The following is a 21,565-nucleotide window of genomic DNA, read 5'->3' on the forward strand; positions in this document are numbered from 1 at the left end:
CTCTCAACCCCCCCCCCCTTTTTTTTTTTTTAATTTTAATTAAGGAAACTCCATCCTCATCTGGTGCCACTGGAGCAAGAAGAGAGAAATGGGCTGCTGGGCCCAGCACCCCAGCCTGGCCCATGTGCCCCCAGCGTGGACCTGGGTCACTGGGTTACGTGTTGGGTCCAGAGGAGATAGGGAACCCAGTCCCATCTCTCTTTCTCCACTCCTGCTACAAGTGCTCTGTCAGTTCCCAGTCACTCCCGAGCAGCAGCAACCACTGCTTTGACATAAGCCTGGCCTCAGAATGTTTGAGTTTAGTTAATTGTTTTGGTAGGTCGCATTAATGCTAGTGTTTTGCAGTGTGCAACAGTGCTACCTACCTGGTCTGACTTTAGGCTAGCTGTGGTCTCGGTTTATTCAGTCAGGTTGTATTTTCTGAGCATCCCAGGAAGGATTCACTGCCATGCTCAAGTCTCTTTCTGAGAATAGTTCTACTCCTAAAACTAAAAACTCCAAAATGAAAAGCAGTTCCTTTGCCCACTGTAGGCTACAGCTCCCATGGGCTTTTCCCCTTCAGCGCTAAAAGGAGGACCTTCCTTCAATCCCCCTGCTTCTGAGACTACTGCTGGAACCTGTCTCCCTCCTGCACCTCCTCTCATTTGAGCTCTCAGCCCTTTATAGGATCTGAACCCTTCCCAGTTGGGTCTGATAATTGAACCAGATTGGCTGGCCCTTTAAAGGGGATGGCCACCCTGTTGGTGTGGCTGTTGAGAAATCAAACATTCAGAATTAGGAAATTTCAAAAGCCAAGGTTCTCTCTGTAACTTTATTTTAGTTACATTACAAACTTTGTATATTTTGTGGCATACATTGCTATCAATACATTTAACAGGCAAAGAGGAATATGAAATGCTACAACCGATACTCCTGGGGGAATTCTGTGCCAAAAAATTTAAAATTCTGTGCACAATATTTTAAAATTCTGCATATTTTATATGTCAAAATAATCATGCCAATTTCAATTATTTTGATAATTTATTTAAACTACAATACAATGGATGGAGAATGGGAGTGGAGAGCATTGGAGGAAATCCCAAGATTCCCTTGTCTAATAGTAATAGTAGCTAGGTTTGACCCTTTATTTCTAGTTATTAGTCAACAAATATATGCAACTATATGCTCAGTGTTAATCCTGGGCAACTGAAGAGCAAATAAGGGCTGGGGAATCAAACTCACAGAAAGGTCAGTAATAAACAGTGCATGGAGCATGTTTTGAAAGGAAAATTTTTCAGTCCAAAAATTTAGACCAGTTCTGATCACTGAAGCACTGTAAGTATTTATAAGGCCATACTGTCATTTACAATAAGGCTCCTTTACACCACTCTGGCAATGTAAAGGGAGCCTTAAAACTTTTACACCTGTTCTGTGATCCTGGGGGAATTCACTCAGAATGGGAACAATTCACTACGCAGGCTGCTACATTATGCTCTGCCTGCGGGAACAGAGCCTGCCTTATGCCTACCTCCAAATACCCTGAAGCCCCTGCCCCTCCACACTGGGCGTGCAGCAATAGCAAGACAGAGGGACAGTCTCTCTCATTTGCTTGCTTGCATGTCTGCTGAGCCTCAGTCCCCTGGTTGTGACTGACATCTCCCCATGCATAGAATCATAGAATATCAGGTTTGGAAGGGACCTCAGGAGATCATCTAGTCCAACCCCCTTCTCAAAGCAGGACCAATCCCCAGTTTTTGCCCCAGATCCCTAAATGGCCCCCTCAAGGATTTAACTCACAACCCTGGGTTTAGCAGACCAGTGCTCAGACTGAAATTGTGTTGCGCTACAAAGCCAAACCACACAAATCAAGGTGGGTAACAGATGAAGTGTGCCAGTCAAGTGACAAGCGTAGGAAGCTGAAGGATAATAAAAAGGAGGATGAAAGATCTGAGTTCAATAGAGATAAAATAGAAAGCAAAGAGACCCAAAAACAACTGGATAAGCAAGCAGTGTAAATAAGCTGAAGAACATGTGAAGAGAAATTTGACATGGGTTTTATTGCAAGATACGAGAACTAATACATCAGGTTTTTGATAACTTGCTATAATCCTTTCTGCCAAATGCTATGATAATGTATGGTGTTCCTGAAAAATTCATTACGGCAAGTCAGTGAGTGTGGTGGGAGTAGACAAACTGATGGAATGGTTCAGGACAACTGTAGGAGTGAAACAAGGATGCACGCTATTACCAGATTTGTTCAGCTTGGTACTAGACCCAATAATGGCTGTAGCATTGAGAGGTGAAATGGGAGGAGTCACGATATGGGGTACGACAGTGCATAATCTGAAATTCACAGATGATATTGACCTCTCAGCATTGACCAAGGAGGATTTACAGAGAATAATGATGAGGTAGACCAGGAAAGTAGAAAATTTAGATTGAAGATCAGTGTGGAGAAGACAAAAAACATGGCATTTGGAAGAAAAGAGAAAGAGGTAAAGATCAAACTCTGAGACAAAGACTAGAACAAGTGGAAAAATGTGTGTACTTTGGAGGACTAGTATTGAAGGATGAAAATGGTGAAAATGACATAAGAGGAGTCAGACTAGCTGCTATTCCATTTGGAAAATTCAGCAAGTTCTGGAAGAATAAAGACATTTTGAGAAAAACAAAAATTAGTGTATATGAGACAACTGTCATGCCAATACTGCTGTATGAGTTGGAATGCTGGAGTATGAGGAAAGGCAATGAATGGAAGATTTTGACTGGAGAAATGAACTGGCTCAGGGGATACTGAGAGTTTCAAGACTGCAGAAAATAAAAAATGAGATAGGAAATGGCCAGGGCAAGAAATAACACTTACCGAAGATTCAAGAAAGAGTACTGCAATTGTTTGGATGTGTGTCAAGAATGGACACAGAAATAATATCATCCATGGTGATACATACCAGAGTGCAAGGAACTAGAAATAGAGGAAGACCGAGGATGCTTTGAATGTCATTGAAGAATGGCATAGAACAAAAAGGTTTAAAGATTAATGAAACTGGCACAAGATAGAAAGTGACGGACAGACTTCATTTGGCCCCATCATCGCTTTTGTGCTGATGGGTGGGAATCAAAGATGAAGACAATGACCAGATGTTACATCTGGCATCTGAGATGCCACCATAATTTCCAATTCAAAGCATAGGGCAATCTGTGGTATCTCAGATCCCAAGGTGTGGTATCTGTTGGAAAATATTTACTCTTTTATGGCAACCACTGTACTTCTGACTGGCCACATGAGTGCAGATTTGGTTTCCATGAGCAGATGTGGTGCTTCCACACACAGATTAGGAACACACAATTGTACATGCCCGTCTTTGAAAATCAGGCTCTAATCTCCATACCCATCTGCAAAATGAGAATAAATAATATCTACCTCGCAGAGGTGCTGTGAGTCTATCAAAGTGCCTTTAGATCCTTGGACACAGAGAGTAGTCTTACTGCCTTTGCCCTTGTCTTTCCCTTTCCTCATCCTCTCCCTGTGGTGTTCTGGCCTTAATTTAGATTCTGAGCTCTTCTGGGGAGGGGAACCCATCTTTGTTCTGTAAAGTGCCATGTAAATAATAAAAAAATGGGGGAAAGCTTTTTTTTGCAAAGGGATACATTCTATCTTTGTTTTAAATTTGTATTAAAAAGTACTGAAGGATTTGACCAAAGCTATATTTACATAGTTGCTTGTCCACCTTTACAACAATGGATAGATCTGCTTTACAAAGCTTGGATCCAGATCTTGATTCGGGTTCCAACTTCCCCTTAGCTGGGAAGGATTTGGATTAGCTGTTTGAGTATTTTAAGAAGTAAAGGTGTCACCCAGCGCAGCCGTTCCCATTTGCTATGTTTGCATGCAAAGACTCCAGTGAGGTTGTTTGAAGACACTTTTTGCTTCCAGTCTGGTCATGCTGTGCTGATGATCACACTCCACAGAATTTTTCCTCTACTATGAACTGATTTTTCATACAGCGGAAGAAGTGGAGATAATATATGGACCTGTCCTGAGTTTTGAAGCTCGTTCTTCAAGGTATCTAGCTTGTAGATTTTTAAATTCCTTTGGAAACTAGTGTAAACTTGTTATCTGAAACAATTTTTAAAGAATGTGCATAGGTGCTTGAAAACAACAGGAAAAGGAAAGTGACCTGCTTTTTTACCTAAGGTTGCATTTTTTAAATCCTTGCCTTGTGTTGTCACTTTTCTGAAATGATTCTACCTATCTCTGTCCATCTTCCTACTTTTGCAGCATGCCTCTGATTGTTGATTTACTAGACAGCAAGGAGTTGCTGGAGACTTGCATTGATGAAGCAACAGGCCTGCCTGTTGCTAGTTTGACAGCAGGAGTTCCAGAAGAGGCAGATCTTAGCTTTGTTCCTCCTGGCACAAATGAGACAGCTGCTGAAAAAACAGATCCTACTGGTAAGGAAATTTCCTGAATCATTGCCGTTATCATTCCATATAGAAACAGTGGTACATGATAATGGAATTATTGTGATGACTGAGTATTTTTCCTCCAAAATCCCAAAAGACTCTACAGATATGACAAACTACATGTATACGGCTCACTTTGCTCAGCACTGAAATACAGCCACCTCCTGAATATAATATAGGGGCTGTTTTAATAGCACACAGCAATACTGTACTATAGTTCAGAAAAGAAAAGTATCACTGACAATACTGGCAAAAGGTCTTGGTAGATAGAACATGCTGTATAACTATATTGATGATTCCAGTAAAAATATGTTTCAGGATTCAGAAACAGCACAAATAGTACTGGTATGTTTTCCATAGCCTGCATTTCCAACCATATTGTGTGCTGATTGCATCAAGGCTTATAAGCCTGCTAGTACGTGATCCAAGCTGTCACTGCTAGCATCGTGGTATTCCTACTGGTGTATCTATAGACTATCTATCTTTCTTAGATACTTAAATAGCTCCCGTTACCTTAGTGTCTCAGTACCACACATTTTCAATGTATTTATCCTCACAAAACCTCTGTGAGGTAGAGAAGCGCTGTTATCCCTGTTTTACAGATAGGGAACTGAGGCACAAACAGATTAAATGACTTGTCCAAGGTTTCACAGGAAGTCTGTGGCTGAGCAGGGAGTTTGAACCTGGATCTGCTGAGTCTCAGGCTAGCACCCTAACTGCTGCCCATCTTTCTTCTCTAGCCTCACCCACTGTTTACAAGACACGGTGTTGTGGAGACATGGGTGCTCCAGCTCCCTTCCGCTGAAAAGGAAATTTTCCACATGACCACATCACACACTCCTTTCCTGTTCTATTCCTGTTGCAGTTGTGGGCATCCATCATTACTGCCCCCTGATGTGTTTCTTTTTACTTGTTGGGAGCAGCCTTCACACTCCACTCATTGATGTCTCAGCCACTCTCTGTGGTGGTAATAGGGGAACCCACAAACCAGCTGCTAACAGACTTTTGCAAACAAAATAATTTTCCCCAAGTAGGGTTTGAATTCCCCATTGCAGAGCAGAAAGAATGCCAGGCTGAAGATATAGCACCACCACAGCTGCCTAAAATCTAGCTGACCTGCATGCTTCATCTCTGCTCCTCCAGTAATCCAGCCTGCTGTAGCATGCATGATAGCACAATCAGCAAGCTGGGTAGTAGACTACCACTTTAAAGAGAGTAACTCTGATTTTTTTAAAACTGTGTTGTTGTCTTTTGCCATGAATAACTCTGTGGCAGCATATAAACATTACTGTGACTGTTTAGGACAACAGAGCCAGGCAGGGCTTGACAGTTAGTGGTTTTGGCTGGGAGCAATTTATTTCTCAAATCAAGTATGTATGAGTGCAGAACCAAGAGAAAGTATAATGGTTCTTTACAGAATATGTGAGATAACCCATAAATGGTATAAATGCACTCTCTTCTGACGAGCTACTTTCGTATTTGCAAATAATTCCTGAGACACAGATTCACTTACCTTCCCACACTTGTATTGAACTTTGTACTAGTACAAGACTCCCTCTCTTTTGGATTCAGCGCATACAGACCAATCCATGGAAGTTAAATTGCTCAAGTGTGAACAAGCAGCTTTATTTCATACTGGCCCAGATAGCTTGATCTTCTGATAATTCGTGGTTAGGAAGGGTAAATTTGAAATGCCAAATAACCCCATAGCTGCACTAAGAGGGCCTTAGGTTGTCTCTGCCATCTTTTTCAGCATTTGAAGACACGTTGAAACTGAAACATCTGGAGACAGAACCCAGCCCGATGTCAGCGCCCCGTTCTAACATAAACGTCAATATTAATAAACAGGTACTCTGGTTGCATTCCTGAAAGTTACTGAGTGTGTTATGATGATTTTGAGAACCCTTTTGCTTTCTGGTTAGCATGTCCCACTTGCAGGCTGTTTGAAAATGTCTATAAATGATGTTAGAGACACAAGCAAATCAAATACATATACTTTGTTCTATAGAATCTTTTGCATGATAAGTGAATAATTTCTGCTAGAAATTAGCTAAGGACCAGATTTACAAAGGTTTTGTAAATGCCTAAATATGTAGGTAGGTGCCTAGTGGGATTTTCAAGAGTGCCTGGACACCTAACTCCCATGTATGCAAATGGTGCACAATTTAGTGCACTACTCAATTTCATACAAGAACAGAGGAGGGGGAGAGGTTTTTTTTTTTTTTTTTTAACCTTTTAGTCTATTTTATTGTTTCCAATATATTTGTCAATCCAATACACAATAAAGCATGCACTATAACAAAAGTTACTTAAATTCCCTGGCAAAACTCTCACTGATTTTAGTAGGGTCAGGATTTTACCCCATGCACCTCATGTTCACCCTCTGCAAAACATAATTATTATTATTACATGGGGATAATAACTGTTTCTTTGTTGGGAGACCACTTCTGTTAAATAACCTATATTTATCAGTCCTTTGGATATTTAGTGCAGGTTTCACTGTGCTTATTTTCCTTACAGGGGAGTTGTGCATCTTAATTCATTAATGTCAGTAATTCCCTTCGAGCAAATACGAGAAAAGGTGCTATGGGGTGCAGGGCATGGGGCCCTGGTCTATAAAGTATTAGTCTAATAAAAAGTATTTATAAACAAACATCACGTAGAATAAAGGGTGATATGCCTTTTCCCATAACAGCCCTATGAGTCCGTTGTTATTTCCCAAGAATTTGGGTTAGTTTTCCCTCCAGATGCTGCTACAACGCAATCTGGTTAAAAGCAACTTAGTCTTCTCCCTCCATGTTACAAACCCAGGATACTTGTATTTTGAATAGGAAGAGAAGGCAAAACAACACAGTCTGCATCACAGCATTAGCCCAGGAGGGCTAAAGGTTGGATATACCTCCCATTGAAGTCAATGGGGTTTTGTCTTTCAGTTAAGGTGGATCAGGATCTATTAAAGGTTTGGAGAAGTACATGTGTAGGTTGACTTGCGTGACTGCTGAGCCCATTCCTACGTTTCCTCCTTATTTTGAGAAAAGGCCATTGCTTCTTCATGCTCATAGCTACTGGGTATTGTGTTCATGTCTCCTTTAAGGGCTGACAACTAGGATGCCTTGTGTACCTTTCAGTTTGGTGACTGCATTACAAAGATTACCAAGTCTCTAAGAAGATTAGTGGGTAGCCTGTGGGTCTTGTTATGCCGAATGTAAACAAAAGCAAATGAACACAATTTATTTCAGACTCTCTTGACTTGTTCATCTCCCTGTTGGCTTTAAATAAAGAGGGAAACAATTCTGAAGATTAAATCAAGAGAGAATAGAATGAAATCCTCTGTTCATAGTGTTAAATTGTGGCTAAGGTAAACTAAACACACTGAGACTCATATAATGAGCTAATCTAACAAACAGATGCCTGTACTGTACAGCCCTGATTATGCAGATATCACACAGGACACTGAATAACTTTCGATAATGGAAGTTCTGGATAATCAAAAGAATTTTCAGTTTACTAGATACTGGGTAACATGTTGCGGTTTAGATAACGGCGTTTTGCACAGTTGAGGCCTAGATAATTAAGGATGAATTATACTACGACTACTTAGTTTTGTAGGCAAAGACACCTATCAGTAAGGACCTGCGGATGACATTCTAAAACTGATTATTGTGAAAATGTAGGGTGTAAACTCTATTTGAATTAGTATTTTTCCTCTGGTAGAAAAGGAGAAAGTTGTTTGACTAAAGCTTTTCAAGCTATGCTGACTCTAAGGGTATGCCTACACTACCCACGTTACAGCGCAACCGTGGCAGCGCTCCCCGTGGGGGAGAGCTCTCCCAGCGATAAAAACAAACAACCCCCTAACGAGCGGTGGTAGCTTTATCGCCAGGAGCGCAGCTCCCAGTGATAAAGTGCTGTCTATAATGGTGCTTTTCAGAGCTAAAACTTTTGTCGCTCAGGGTGGTGTTTTTTCACTCCCCTGAACGAAAAAAGTTTTAGCGCTAAAAGTGGCAGTGTAGACCCAGCCCAAGCAAGTGGTAATTTGAGAATGATTGTTAAAAATAAAAAGAGCTAGAGATTGTTTGAGGAGGTCAATTTTGAGCTGGACAGAAATTTCAAGGTCATTTAGAGGGTGTCAGTTTGTAGATCAAATGTTTCTCATGAAATGATCCCCAAAACAGTGACCAAAGAACAGTAGTTAAAACCAGTTTGGGAGTTGCCCCCTTTTTGATTTAAAATCTATTACACAATGCATATGTAGAAATTATGGACCTGATCCTGCAAGCAGTCCCATTGTTATCTAGTCTGCTCATGTGAGACAGGCTTGTGGTACCTGTTCCCATCAGACTAGTTATAAACTGCCACACTATAAAGAGAAATAATTAAAGTAAAATTTTGAAGTTAACTGTATTTTTGATTATTTTATTATCCCAGCTATTTCTCTTTCTGTGTTTTTGCTTGTTCATTTCAGCATGCTATGTCTTTTTCTCTTTGTAATAATATATAAAATATCTCCAGTTTTGCTGTAGCATTGCTGGAATGTACAAGGCAAGAGGTTGGAAGAAGCATAACAAATTGCACTGCCAGCAGAATGGGTCATTAGTTCTCTGATTGTGAAAGCAAAGCTGTGTCTTGCACCAGTGAGCAAAATAACTTTTCCAAATGCCAGTGGTTCATCAACTCTGTTAGCTGAAAAACTTGAACGTTCTTCTGTAAAGATCAGAGCTTGTATCTCAGAATCATCTCTAGAGAATTCTAGATTTACATCCACTTTTGATTGGTTCTTTGGTAGGGAAATATCTACCGATCTATCCATCCCCTTAGAAAGGGCAGAATCTCTTGAATGAGAATTTGCAAATGTGGAATGAATGGCTTTATTCTTCCAAGTCGGTTGCTGGAGTTTCCTAGCTGCTCGCTGCCAAACTTTGTTTGAATGGAAGCATGTAACTTTGTCATTCCTAAGCTTTTGACTAGCACATTGGCCAAATCTCAGGAGCCTAACAAAGGAGAGCAATTAGTTCTTAAATTCACTTTCATCAGCTTCTAGAATGAAATGAACAATGAAACCTAGCCCTAGTTCCTGATTAATGTTTTTACTCCTAAGGGTGTTTTTGGTTTTTCTTAGTCTTGTGCTCTTTAAATTATCATGAAGAAAAGTGGAAAAGTGACTTGACAGTGTGGATGTACCAGACTCTGGGAGATTTTCAAAGGTACCAAAGACAAGTAAATGCCAAACTCTCATTCAGAGTCAATGGGATTTAGTTTCCCAATTCTCATTTGTGCCTTTGAAGATCACTCCCTCTGTCATTACATTGCAGTGTTTGTATAGTTTTCAGATGTAATGTGATGTACTATAGATATGCTGTATAGATCAGATACCTACTAATGAACAGTCTAGGCTTATTCCACTAGGCAGGAACAATGAGAACTGCCATGGACCTGGGATATCTAGAAACCTGCAGAGTTAGATATCTTTGCCAACTACCCAGATTAAATGTCATGTAATTTAGATATTGTGAGTTGGTGTCATGTGCCAAATATTTTATCCCCCCACCATTTCTGATTTCTCTACTCTTCCCTTTCCTTTAACACAAAATAAAACTGGCCCAGGGAGATGCATGTTAATCTGAATAGAAATGTTTTCTTGGCATTAAAAGAAAAAAATAAGTTTTTATTTAAATATTTCCCCTACAATGTTGGGAACCTAAACACATGCTACTGCATGAGAACCAGAAAGTGAAACTGGTGGTAAAGAAGATTGAAAGTGATTGGGCTAGATTCACTGTCCATACTGAGGAAACTGCAACAAAAATAAACCACAGAATAGTGAAAAGTAAATAATATGTATATATATTTTTAGTTTTAATAATCAAAGTTCCTGGTAGCACTACTGGAACAATGAATTGTAGAAATTCCATACTGTAATACCTATTGAGAGTCTCTAGGTTTTTTGTAATTCCAATGTTTTCTGCAGAATGTAAAGCTTTCATTTATAGAACAATTTGGTTGCAGGAATAACCTTCTAAATGTGAACCAGTGCAGAGAAGATGTAGTGAGTCTGCAGACATACTCGGGGCCAGATTTTGAAAAGAGCTCAGCTCTGATTTAAGCATTATGAGTGCTCAACATGAAGCAGATCCTTCTAAAAACAATAGGAGCTGCTGGATGCTGGGCATGTCAGAACATCTGGCCCCATTTGTAGACGATATGCACTTTCGAAAATTTGGGCCTTAATCGTTAGCTCAGAGATCAGAAATGTCTCCTGTTCTTTTGAGTGGGATGTTAACTGTGAAACCCGGTGTGGTTGGATTAATTTGTAAGGATATTCCACAGCAATAAGGTTGGAATGACATTTATTAGAGACTTTATTCTGTTGAAATCAAAGCAGTGGAGTAGTCAGTACAATGACCATATGTGTGATTCTTTTACTCGCTTCTCCTGTCAAATATTGACTGTTGTATCCACAAAACACTCTAACTAGAGCTGGAAAATTACGTAAAGATGCTGCAAATATCTGAATATTCTAACTTTTTTCCCTTTGGCCCTCCATGTAGCACTCAGCAAGAGTGGACAGTAAGGAAGATTTAGAGAGATGGAAACACTGAGAAGGGAAGGATAGATCTCAAGGATATGGGGAGGGTTAATGATTTGGTACAATAAAAATTTTGTTTTTGTTAAACTATTCCATAAAGTTACAAACCATCCACTAAATATTTTTATTAGCATTTCATATATTTAGAGTGAATGTGTCTTCCCTCCCCCCCCACCCCCCCAAAAAAATGATCGGCAACAATTAAAAACAGCCTATTTTACATTGATAGTGGCCCTTTAAGATTGGACCACCTTTTGCCTTTGGGTATTGCTGACATAGGCCAATATTTTTAAATCTGTGTGCCTAAAGTTAGACTTATAAATCCATACTTAGACACTTAAATAAGTGGCCTGATTCTCAAAAGAGCTGAACGTCCAGCAGCTCTCACTGAAAATCTTCCTCACTTGTCATTCCAGTTAATGGAAAGGGTTAAGAGTGAAGGGGGGATGTCAGTCAGCAGTGAAGGGGTTACCCTTCTCTTGTTGGCTTTGGTGATGAGCATGGATAGTTTAAAAAAAAAAATGCTTTCCGCTAAATACTGCCCTTTCTATGCACACCAACAGCTCCTCTGGCTTCAGTGGGATTTCTCCTGTGTTTAAGGGCTGCAGTATTTTGGCAATACATTAAGCACTGTAGGGGGAGAAGATTTGCAGAAGAAGAATCAGTCTTGCTTATCAAGTGACTTAAGTGAGGAATGTAGGGCTCTGGAACTTCCCCTGCTGAGTCGCACCCTGAAGAGAAGGGTCAAAAGGTTTAGTTTCCACTCAGCTGATTAGCATCTGTCACTAATAACATAGCAGTTAGCAGACTGAAAACTTGATTAATACTTTGCAGTTAAGAAAAATAGTACATATAACCAGAAAACCCCAAACCACTGTAGAATAGATATTGCAGATTTTGACTGATCTCAGTATGCGTCTAACTAGTACTTTACTTCTGAAGTAATTTAGTGGGAAAAGTATCGTGAGAGCATTATATGTCTGGCTGTTTAGTCTAATATACTACTGGGGTCTAAGGAAAGAAAAATCTCTTGAAGCTGCATTTGAGAGCAAATGTTCAGCTGCCTACTTGGGATAAATTAATTTAAGATGGTAGGTACCTCATTGCTTACATTAATAGGATTTAAAACTGTATTAAAAACCCCATCCGGTTGCTAGGTGAGTAATTCCATATGGTTACACTCACCAGAGTGACATGGTGTGGAAAGTTGTGCATTGCTCATGTAAATTCTTAGCTCCTGGTTTTCAAAAGCCTTTATATTCGTACAAAGCATTTTGCGCACAGGGTTGTAGAAACAGATCTGTGCCAAGATGCTATTAGTAAAACGCATCATTTCTCTAATGATAGGATTTAGAATAGTAAGCACATGTAGTCTTGAGAGTGTTTTGTAAGCACCAAGGCCTTGATCCTTCATGTCCTTGTGTACTGTCCAGTATTGTGCACAAGGGCTCTGCTCCACAAGGCAAATGGACACTGCACATAACACAAGTAAGTCTAAGCACCAGGCACAATCATCTGCACTGAGCAGTGGGTAAGTCTAACACCCCCATTATGCACCTACTCCCTTATTCACCTGGGCAAGGTGGAGAAGAGCTAACGAATGTGACTGATGAGACACGGTAATGAAGAACTTCACTCAGTGCTCCCCTGAAGTCTCACTGCTGTTATTAGTCAGGAGGTGTAACTATGTGGCCTTGCAGCAGTTCGCTCATTATTGCGGGATCAGAGTCCCATGCTGTCCACTTCTTGCATACTGCATCTTGCCTTGCGTTAAATGCAGCACTCAGCCCCTGTGCTGTGTAGGATCAGACCCTTGCTAGTTAACCCTTTAACTACTATTATTCAATCAAGTTTAAAAACCAATTCAGAAATTGTTTCTCTGTTCTTTGAATATTCGCCTTTTCTGATATTTTTCCCCCACTGAAGCCTTGCTGTTTAGCATTTTGTGTTGATGTTTGTGGACTCAGCCCAGCCCAGGTTTTGTCATGGAGGGGATGCTCCTAATGAACATTTTCCATTTCTAGGATGAGGTGGTGAAGTTGACAGATAAGTGTCTTAATAACGCAATTGAGAGCCCAGTAACAACATCACAGCGTCTTCCTGCAGACATAAAGAGCAACATCCTGAAGGCCCAGGCAGAGGCAGTGCCCAAGGTACATGCTTTGCTCAGAAGGATTATGCCATTCTCAGGTGTTCCCCTTAGGACTGGCGAGAGGGGACACCATCAACAAGCCTCAAAGCATAACCCTCTGCATTGAGTTTGACTCTCTTGATACTCCGCTGTCCTGGAGAGGCTGCTGTACGGGACTAGTCTTTAGGTATGAAGGCTCTGTGTAACTAGGGGGTCAAACAGTGGCAAAGTAGAACTGCCCTTCGTCCTTCAGAGGGAGATACACTGACTACTCTGCTGGTCTTGGGCCTTAATGGGGTCTCTCTCAGCATATTCCAACTTTTCCTTTCAACAGAGATAAGGATCTGAACAAGCTTGGTGCTTGTAGTGCTAGCAGATGTATTAAGTAATGATAATTGTTTCTTGGAGGACCTGGCTGGATTGTTTTGCATTAGCACTGAGGTTTTCATGAGAAAAAAATAATTGATTCTGCTTTGTTTGAATAGCAGACACATGGCGCACTCTCCCTTTGAGAAGGGATACTCCAGATTTTCCCATGAATCGCTAACATGACACAAAGATGGAATTAAATTTTGGAAACTTATTTTCGTGTTCATTTCCTTTTAGATCACGAGAGAGGATAGCATGTCGGACAACAAGAACTCCAATATTCACGATGCCACTGCCAGGTACTGCATAGGGCTGGGGGAAAGAAGCAGGGTGCTCACGTGATCTGAGCACAGGACTGGGAGTCTGGAGTGCTGGAGGCATACTCCTGATACTGATTCTTACCAGTGCTTTACAGCAAGTCATTTAAGTCCACCTGTGAAAAGAGGGCAATTTATGTTTCCACATCTGTTAATTTAGCATCCCATAAGGTTTAATTCTTTAATATGTGTAAAGCACTTCAAAGATAAACATCACTATGCACTGTACTTGCCAAGTGTTGTTTGTTATGTATAAGATAATTCAGATACTCAATCTGAGCTTTCCATGTTTTTCTTCCTTAACCCATTAATGTCATTACCTTTTGTTAGGTAATTTAGCATGGTGAAAGGTGCTACGTGCTACACTGAAGTCATATCCTGATACACAGAACAAGCACAGTATGTGCAGTGACCATGCAGGCTGTGCCACATTGCCCCACTAGAGTATTTCAACTCTGTTCTAGGGTCCAGAGGGTAATTAAGTCTCCATGGCTTACTTTTTGGCCACACTGCTCAGAGTGCCAGCAAAGGGATCTGTTACAATGGAGTTTATATAAAGCGAACACCTGTGTGCAAGAAACTGGCACCAACAGCTCATTTCACACGCGTCATTGCCAGGGTTGGCTGGATTTGAACTAGGTACATAGAGGTTAAAGGGTCAGTAACTTTGTGACAAGCCATCTGAGATAATTATGTGGCAGGCCCCAGAACACTTGCATAGTCAAGTTACTGACAAAAGTTCGGTTTAGCAGGGAAGAAAGTGTCTTTCTCCTGAAGATGGATAAAGAACTGGCAATGAGGAGTAGTACCTATTCCTTTTTGCAGGAGCATCCTGATCTCAGGAAAAGCACAGAGCAGCCTGTTGGCAACCAATCCACTATTTCAGAAATCAAGAGAGGTGCTGAAAGAAATCTCTGCCTCAAATGTCTTCCTTCCGTAAGTGCTCTGGGAAGGAATGTTACTGGGGATAAGGAAACAGCTCAGAGATTAGCCTGGGAAAGACGAGAAACAGCTGTTAGCTAGCAGGATGAGCAGTCAAACAACACTTCCTCACCAAGGAGAGGAGGAGGAGAAAAGTGAGACTGGCTTCGTCTGCTGAGTTTTCTTTAACACACACTCACTAGGGTCTTCAGGGTGCATGAAAATAAATGGCAACAGAGTAGAATGATGCAGCAGAGATTATTGATCTTAATATTATCCTTTAGCCTGTGCAATTGCCTGTTAAAATGTTTAAAATCAAATAAATAGCTAAAAGGAATTCGATCAAGGAAGTGCAGCAAAAACATACCAAAAGAGAAGAGAAATGCAAGTGTGTTTGAGGTTTTTTAGATTGCTGTGAGAACAGGGTATTTTTAATGTAAACATCCCCACATGAACCTAAACGCAACAGCAGTGCCTGAGAACTGATGGGAAAGAGAGTGAAATTAAGCAAGCTAGGAACGAGCACCAGCCCTGGAGTTAGGAGACCTGGATTCTATTCCTGCTCTGCCAGTGACTCACTGAACGGCCTTGAAGGAATCATTCCTCAGTGTTCCCATCTGTAAAATGGGGATTACTGTTTACCCACCATAGTAAAGTACATTGAGATCTATGGATGAAAAGGGCTAAAAATGGTCATTACTAGTTTTATTTGCAAGCCTTTCTCTGGCACTCAGCACTGTTGCATGTGAGCCACTCGTTCAAATTAATTTATCCTCACAACCCACCTGTGAGGCCAAGGAAGTATTATCCCCATTTTATAGATGAGGTACTTAGGCTCAGAGAGAGAGAGAGAGAGAGAGTGTGTCTTACTCGTGATCAGACAGGATGTCTGTAAATGAGTGGGAACAGAACACAATTCCCAGTCGAATGCCTAAACCACATGACCTTTTTCTTCCGGTGAAGTTAAGTTAAACTTTGACAGTAGTTGGTCCTCCAGTGTCTAGAGAGCATCACCTGCGCTAAGGGTTACTAGTTTAACTATCCTGGCTGAATGGAATGCAAAAAAGTAAGCAATATAAATCATGGAAAAGATGCATTAGATTTTAGTGACATGCGTAAGTGTTTCTTCCCCAGTTAGATGGATCTGTATCCAGCTCTCAAATTAGGGGTGTAACTAAGATCAGCATTTGGCCCCTAATATATTTATCTTGGCAGTGTCCTTTTTGTAAATGATTCTGTTGATATGCTGAGACACATTAGTACACCAGCTTCATTCTAGTCACATCTCTACAACCTCCATGGAAATCAGTGTGTTAATGAAGATTTTCAGTAGTTTGTAACATTATTTTTTGAGCTGCTGACCTTGATGTTAGACTTCCCTTGTGCATAGACTAAATACTCTAATTGCACATGTGTTTGTGGTGGGAAATGTGTATCCATGTGGTTCCTCATTTGCTTAATCTGTTCCCAGGTAGAAGTGAGGATTTTTTTGTGATTTACTGCTTGTAGTGCCTTCATTTCTAAGGCGTTTTTCTAGCCATATCAAACATAAACATGAAGAGCTGATGAGTGTTTTGGCAGCTGGCTGAAGTGGGGTCAACAGCACCACATATCGTAAAGAGAAAGTCATGTAATCTGAGAGAACAGATAATCATGAGATTTCCATCGGGGACAAGGATGATTTGTCTTCTCTTTGTTCCTATACTTAAATCAATTTGCCTGCATTCTCTTTTTGTACGAATAACTCCTGTTAAGTAGGAACACATTAATTGCTAGACTGGATCAGACCCATGATCTGTCTAGCCCAACATCCTGTGTCTGTTAGTTGCCAGCACCAGATTTTTCAGAGAAAGGTGGAAGAACCCCACAGTCGGCAGATATAGGCTAATATCCCCCCATGAAGGTCTCATCCTGATCCCTTAGTTTGAGACTGGCTGAAACGCTGAAGGCATGTGGTTTATATCTGTTCCAAATTTTTTCTTAGCATTAACTGTAACAACTCTGGAAATTCTTGTTATCCACATAAATGTCCAATCCCTCTTTGAACCTTATTAAATTCTTCGCCATAATGGCATCAAGTTCCACAGTCATTACATGTGGTGCGAAAAAGTATTTCCTTTTATCATTTTGGAATTTGTCATCTTTCAGTTTCATTAACTCTTGTTGTTCTTTTGTGTTCTGAAACAGTGAGAACTGAAGTTTCTGATCTGTCTTCTAGACCATTCCTTGTTTTATCACATCCCCTTTTATTTGTCTCCTTTGTAAGGTAAACAATCTCAATCTTTTCAATCTCCCTCATAAGAATGCGTATCCGTGTCCTTGATCATTCTCGTGGCCGCTTCTGTGAACCCTCTAATTCTGCAATACCTTTTGTGAGATGGGGTGACCAGTACTGCACACTGTAATCTAGATAAGGCCATATAATCTGAGATGGAATTGATTTATATAATTGTATTACAATATTTTCCTTATTCTCCATGCTACTAGTTGTGCATCCTGATCTTGTTCGCTTTTTTTCATCGTAGGCTGAGGTCTTCATTGAGTTGTCCAGAGTGATATCCAAGTCTCTTTCCTGCGTTGATACAGTTAATTTAGAACCCTGTAAGGAGTATAAGTAGATAATTTTTTCCCCTTTAATGTGAATTAGTTCGCATTTATCAACATTGGGCTTCATTTACCATCAGTGTTGCCCATTCAGCTAGTTTAGATTCTGAAGTTTCTGACAGTCTTCTCTAGACTTGACACAGTTATCTAGGTTAACCATCTGCAGATTTTTCTACCTGAGAGCCTACCCCATTTCCAGATCTGCAAAACCTCAGAGTTCAGTTGTTCATAACTCTGCACAAAACGTTATGGTTCTTTCAAAAGTTTACAACTGAACATTGACTTAATACAGCTTTGAAACTTTACTGTGCTGATGAAAAATACTGCTTTTAACCATCTTAATTTAAATGAAACAAACACAGAAATAGTTTCCTTAGCTTGTCAAATCCTTTTTTAAACATTCCCTTTATTTTTTAGTACTTTATTTTTAACACAGTAATGTACTGTATTTGCTTTTTTCCCCCCTTTGTCTCTGCTGCTGTCTGATTGCCTACTTCCAGTTCCAAACGAGCTGCGTGGTTGACCAGTCAGTTCATAACTCTGGTGTTCGTAACTCTGGGGTTCTACTGTAAATAATAAATATATTAAGCAACACTGGAGAATATAGAGGGCTTGTATATATACAGAAATTGCACAGGTTAAATGAAAGATGTGATGTTAAACTGAGGCCACTTTGTGTATGGGCACTTTTACCTTGGTTTCAAGTCTATGTGCAGACTGAACCAGTATAAGCTCTGGCTAAACCAATGTAAGAGTGTCCACACACACAGCTGAACCAGTTTTACTAAATGGGTTTAATGTTATGCCTTTAGTTAAAGTTGAACAATTTCTGCATATAGACTTGGCGTGAGTGTGGGCATACACGCATTACAGAGCAGAAGGGGGAATCTTCTGGATCTGTCTGAGACTGCCATGCTCTCTCTGAGAAATCTGAAATACCTGGCATTCTCCAGTTTTGCCCCTAAAGATGCAGAGAACACAGGTGAGAAGGAGGCAGCCATAAAACTCCAATTCTTCTTCAAGTAGTGCCCCTGTGGGTGCTCCGCTGTAGGTGTGCTTGTGTCCCTGCACAGCTGATGGGAGAATTTTGGTAGCAGTGTCCGTTCGGCCCGCACATGTATTGTTCTCCCCTTGTGCCCTGCCACAAGGCTAACCAGCGTTGCATGGGCGAACCCTCCTCCGTTCCTTCTCAACCGCCCCTGGCTAGAGGCAGCACTCTAGGTGTCTGTTAATAGATTGTTAACTTCTATAGTCTTGCTAATCGTTTCCCTACTTCAGGTACTACTTAGAGTTTCCTTTACGTTTGGTCCTTCTTTTGGTCTTTTATTTTTTTTAAAATCTTAATATTTTGTTTTTGTTTGACCCCCTCCTATCTGGGGATTCCCCTGGACAGGGTATGCCCGGTTCATCACGCTTCAAGAAGTGTCTCAGCTGCAAAGAATCTATCCAAGTGACTGATGCACATTCTTAGTATGTCCACTGTCTGGGAGAAAACCACATTCCCCAGAAGTGTGGTTTACTCCAGCAATTGAAACCCAGATCCAGATAAGATAAAGAGCTGAGACTTAAGCTTCTTCTAATGGAACCGGCCCTCCAACCACCCTCAGACCCATGCCAAGACTTCACACGGCGAGAATCCTCATCGCAACCCTCTACATCTAAGGGAGAACCTTGGCCTTCTATTTGGACAGGACAAAAGTTTTTAGAAGGTTTCCTAGGCTCTTCCTCTCCATTGCAGATAGGTGTAAGGGCACAGCAATTTCAGCTCAAAGACTCTCCAAATGGGTCTCAAACTGTATCAAACTCTGTTATCGGATTTGCAGTTTAGCGCCTCCATCCGTAATCCGCATGCACTCTGCAACATAGATTTCCTCGCCTGTCGCATTCTTCGAGGGTATCTCTATATCAGAAATCTGAAAAGCAGCTACCTGGCCATCTGCACATACCTTTGCAGAACACTGTGCTGCCCTGGGGGACTCCGCTGGAGACGCCAGAGTGGGCATCCCAGTACTCTCATCCATAACAGACTCGACTCTGAGGCCCCGGTCGCTCGTAGGGGATGCTGCTCAGGAGTCACCTACAGTGGCGCACCCATCAGTACATACTTGAAGAAGAAGAGGAAGTTACTCCCCGTGTGCAGTACCAATGGTTCTTCGAGGTGTGTCTCCCTGTGGGTGCTCCACAACCCACCCTCTTTTCCTCTACTTTGGAGCTCTCATCATAAACTCTGCGGTAGACAAGGAACCGAGGAGGGTTTACCTCCGTTAACACTGGTTCCCGTTGTGGAAGAGCACAAGGTGGGGACAGGACACGGCTACCAAAATTCTCCAATCAGCAGCACAGGAATGCAAGTACACCTTCAGTGGAGCACCCATGGGGAGGGGACACCTTGAAGAACTCTCATTACTGCATAACGTCAGTAACTACTTCTTTTCTGTACACAAGTTTGAGGCGAGCGCTGTTAAAAACAAAAACAAAACAAAAACACAAAACCCCTCTGGGGTGAAGATGTTGACATTGTTCACTGCCTGGGATGTCTGCAGCACAGTTGCTTTATGGAGTCTATGCTACATAGCGCTAGCAGGTTCTGAGATGGCTACGGGTCACTTGGCAATCACATCAGCATCTTTCTTTATAAGCTTAGAATAGAATCACAGAATATCAGAGTTGGAAGGGACCTCAGGAGGTCATCTAGTCCAACCCCCTGCTCAAAGCAGGACCAATCCCCAATTTTTGCCCCCAGATCCCTAAATGGCCCCCTCGAGGATTGAACTCAGAACCCTGGGTTTAGCAAGCCAATGCTCAAACCACTGAACTATCCCTCCTCCCCCTTGAATCTCCTCCTTGCCCTATATTGATTCGTTGTTGTGTTTCTAGGCTCAGCTGTCATGAAAGAAGCACTGGTTATTTCACACGGCCTCTGCAGTGTGATGAGAATGTTTTCTTCTTTCAGTAATGCATTAGAAGAGGATAATGCCATCTCTGGCCCTGAAGAATCACTGATTCCAGCTATTCTGGCTCCAGCAGAAGAGACTGCAGTTTTAAAGGTACACACCACCTCTTTGTCTGTGTGCAAGGCTCTTCATTTCACACTGAGACACTGCCACTGTCTGTTTAATACAAGAGGAATGGCTCTGTGCACATAATAAACTTTACAGCAGCATACTTGCTATAGCCACACATTTACCAAATCGTGATTTCTGCTGTAATAACAAATATCATATGACTCCATTTTAAACCCCACTCTGGGTTATGTCCCTTCATGTTGTCTGTCCTACACTCTGCTTTCCCCAGTACTCCAGGATGGCAACCTGGAGCACAACATTTTCTAAACTGGCATGTGGATGAATCTGCTTTATCCCGCAGTTTTGGTGTCTCAGGGAACAGATTCTAAGAATGAAATTCTGCCACTTAACTGCACAGGTGTAGCTCCCACTGAAGTCAATAGCAAGGGCAGGGTTTGATCCTGAAGCTTTTATTGTGTTGCTTAGATTTTGATTCTGATTCAAAGATAGTGTGTTCTCTATGGGGGTACCAGTGAGCATAAATAGTAGATGTTTTATGTGCATGTGACATGGTCAGCATCTCTGTGTCCATCTCCAGACAATTAAATGACAGTAACATGGGACTCCTGGGATATTTCACTAGGCTAAGGGGCACTGTTCCCTCTAAGCTGTGCGCGTGCACACAGATCCTAAACCCCACGCACACGGCGAAACACCGCATGTACAAAAATTTGCACAGAAGCACAACAATTTGCAGAGAAGAAATTTTTTGTGAACACGGCCTGTCAAAAATTAGAGGGAACATTGCTAAGGGGTTCCGTGTATGATTCTGGATCCCCAAAAGAGAAGACTTCTTAGCTGCTGCACCTGTAACCGATTGTATGCTGCTGATTCCAGCGCATAGCTATATCCACTTTTCCCAAGGTTAGATCTTCAATCCAAAGACTCCACTTAAACAATTGTGTCATCCACACGCACAAGTGCAGTGGATGATTTTTACACCTACACATGAGTGTAGGTGTAAAATCTTACTAGCACAAAGCCTAGGCTGGGGACAGGAGAACAGAAGGGCTTGTTAGTAAAGATCTGATAATATTCATTTTTGTTTAAAAGATGAACAAAAACCAGGCCTGGCAATGGAACAGTAAATTGAAGAGGGCGCTCAGAAATCAAGAAACACAAAAATACT

The 21,565-nt window shown here is 41.3% G+C and overlaps 1 protein-coding gene across 1 annotated transcript in view; it reads left to right on the forward strand.

The window, feature by feature from the left end:
- Positions 1-21,565, forward strand: part of LOC119567426 (band 4.1-like protein 5) — a 54,902-nt gene that overhangs the window by 8,640 nt on the left and 24,697 nt on the right. Inside the window, exons 2-6 of the mRNA XM_043524931.1 lie at positions 4,259-4,431; positions 6,197-6,291; positions 13,054-13,182; positions 13,767-13,828; positions 20,325-20,418. Of these exons, the coding sequence (XP_043380866.1) occupies positions 4,260-4,431; positions 6,197-6,291; positions 13,054-13,182; positions 13,767-13,828; positions 20,325-20,418 (552 nt within the window). The 5' untranslated portion in view covers position 4,259. The remainder of the gene's footprint in view (positions 1-4,258; positions 4,432-6,196; positions 6,292-13,053; positions 13,183-13,766; positions 13,829-20,324; positions 20,419-21,565) is intronic.

The sequence above is a fragment of the Chelonia mydas genome, chromosome 11 (assembly GCF_015237465.2).
Source record: "Chelonia mydas isolate rCheMyd1 chromosome 11, rCheMyd1.pri.v2, whole genome shotgun sequence".
Classification (NCBI taxonomy): domain Eukaryota; kingdom Metazoa; phylum Chordata; order Testudines; family Cheloniidae; genus Chelonia; species Chelonia mydas.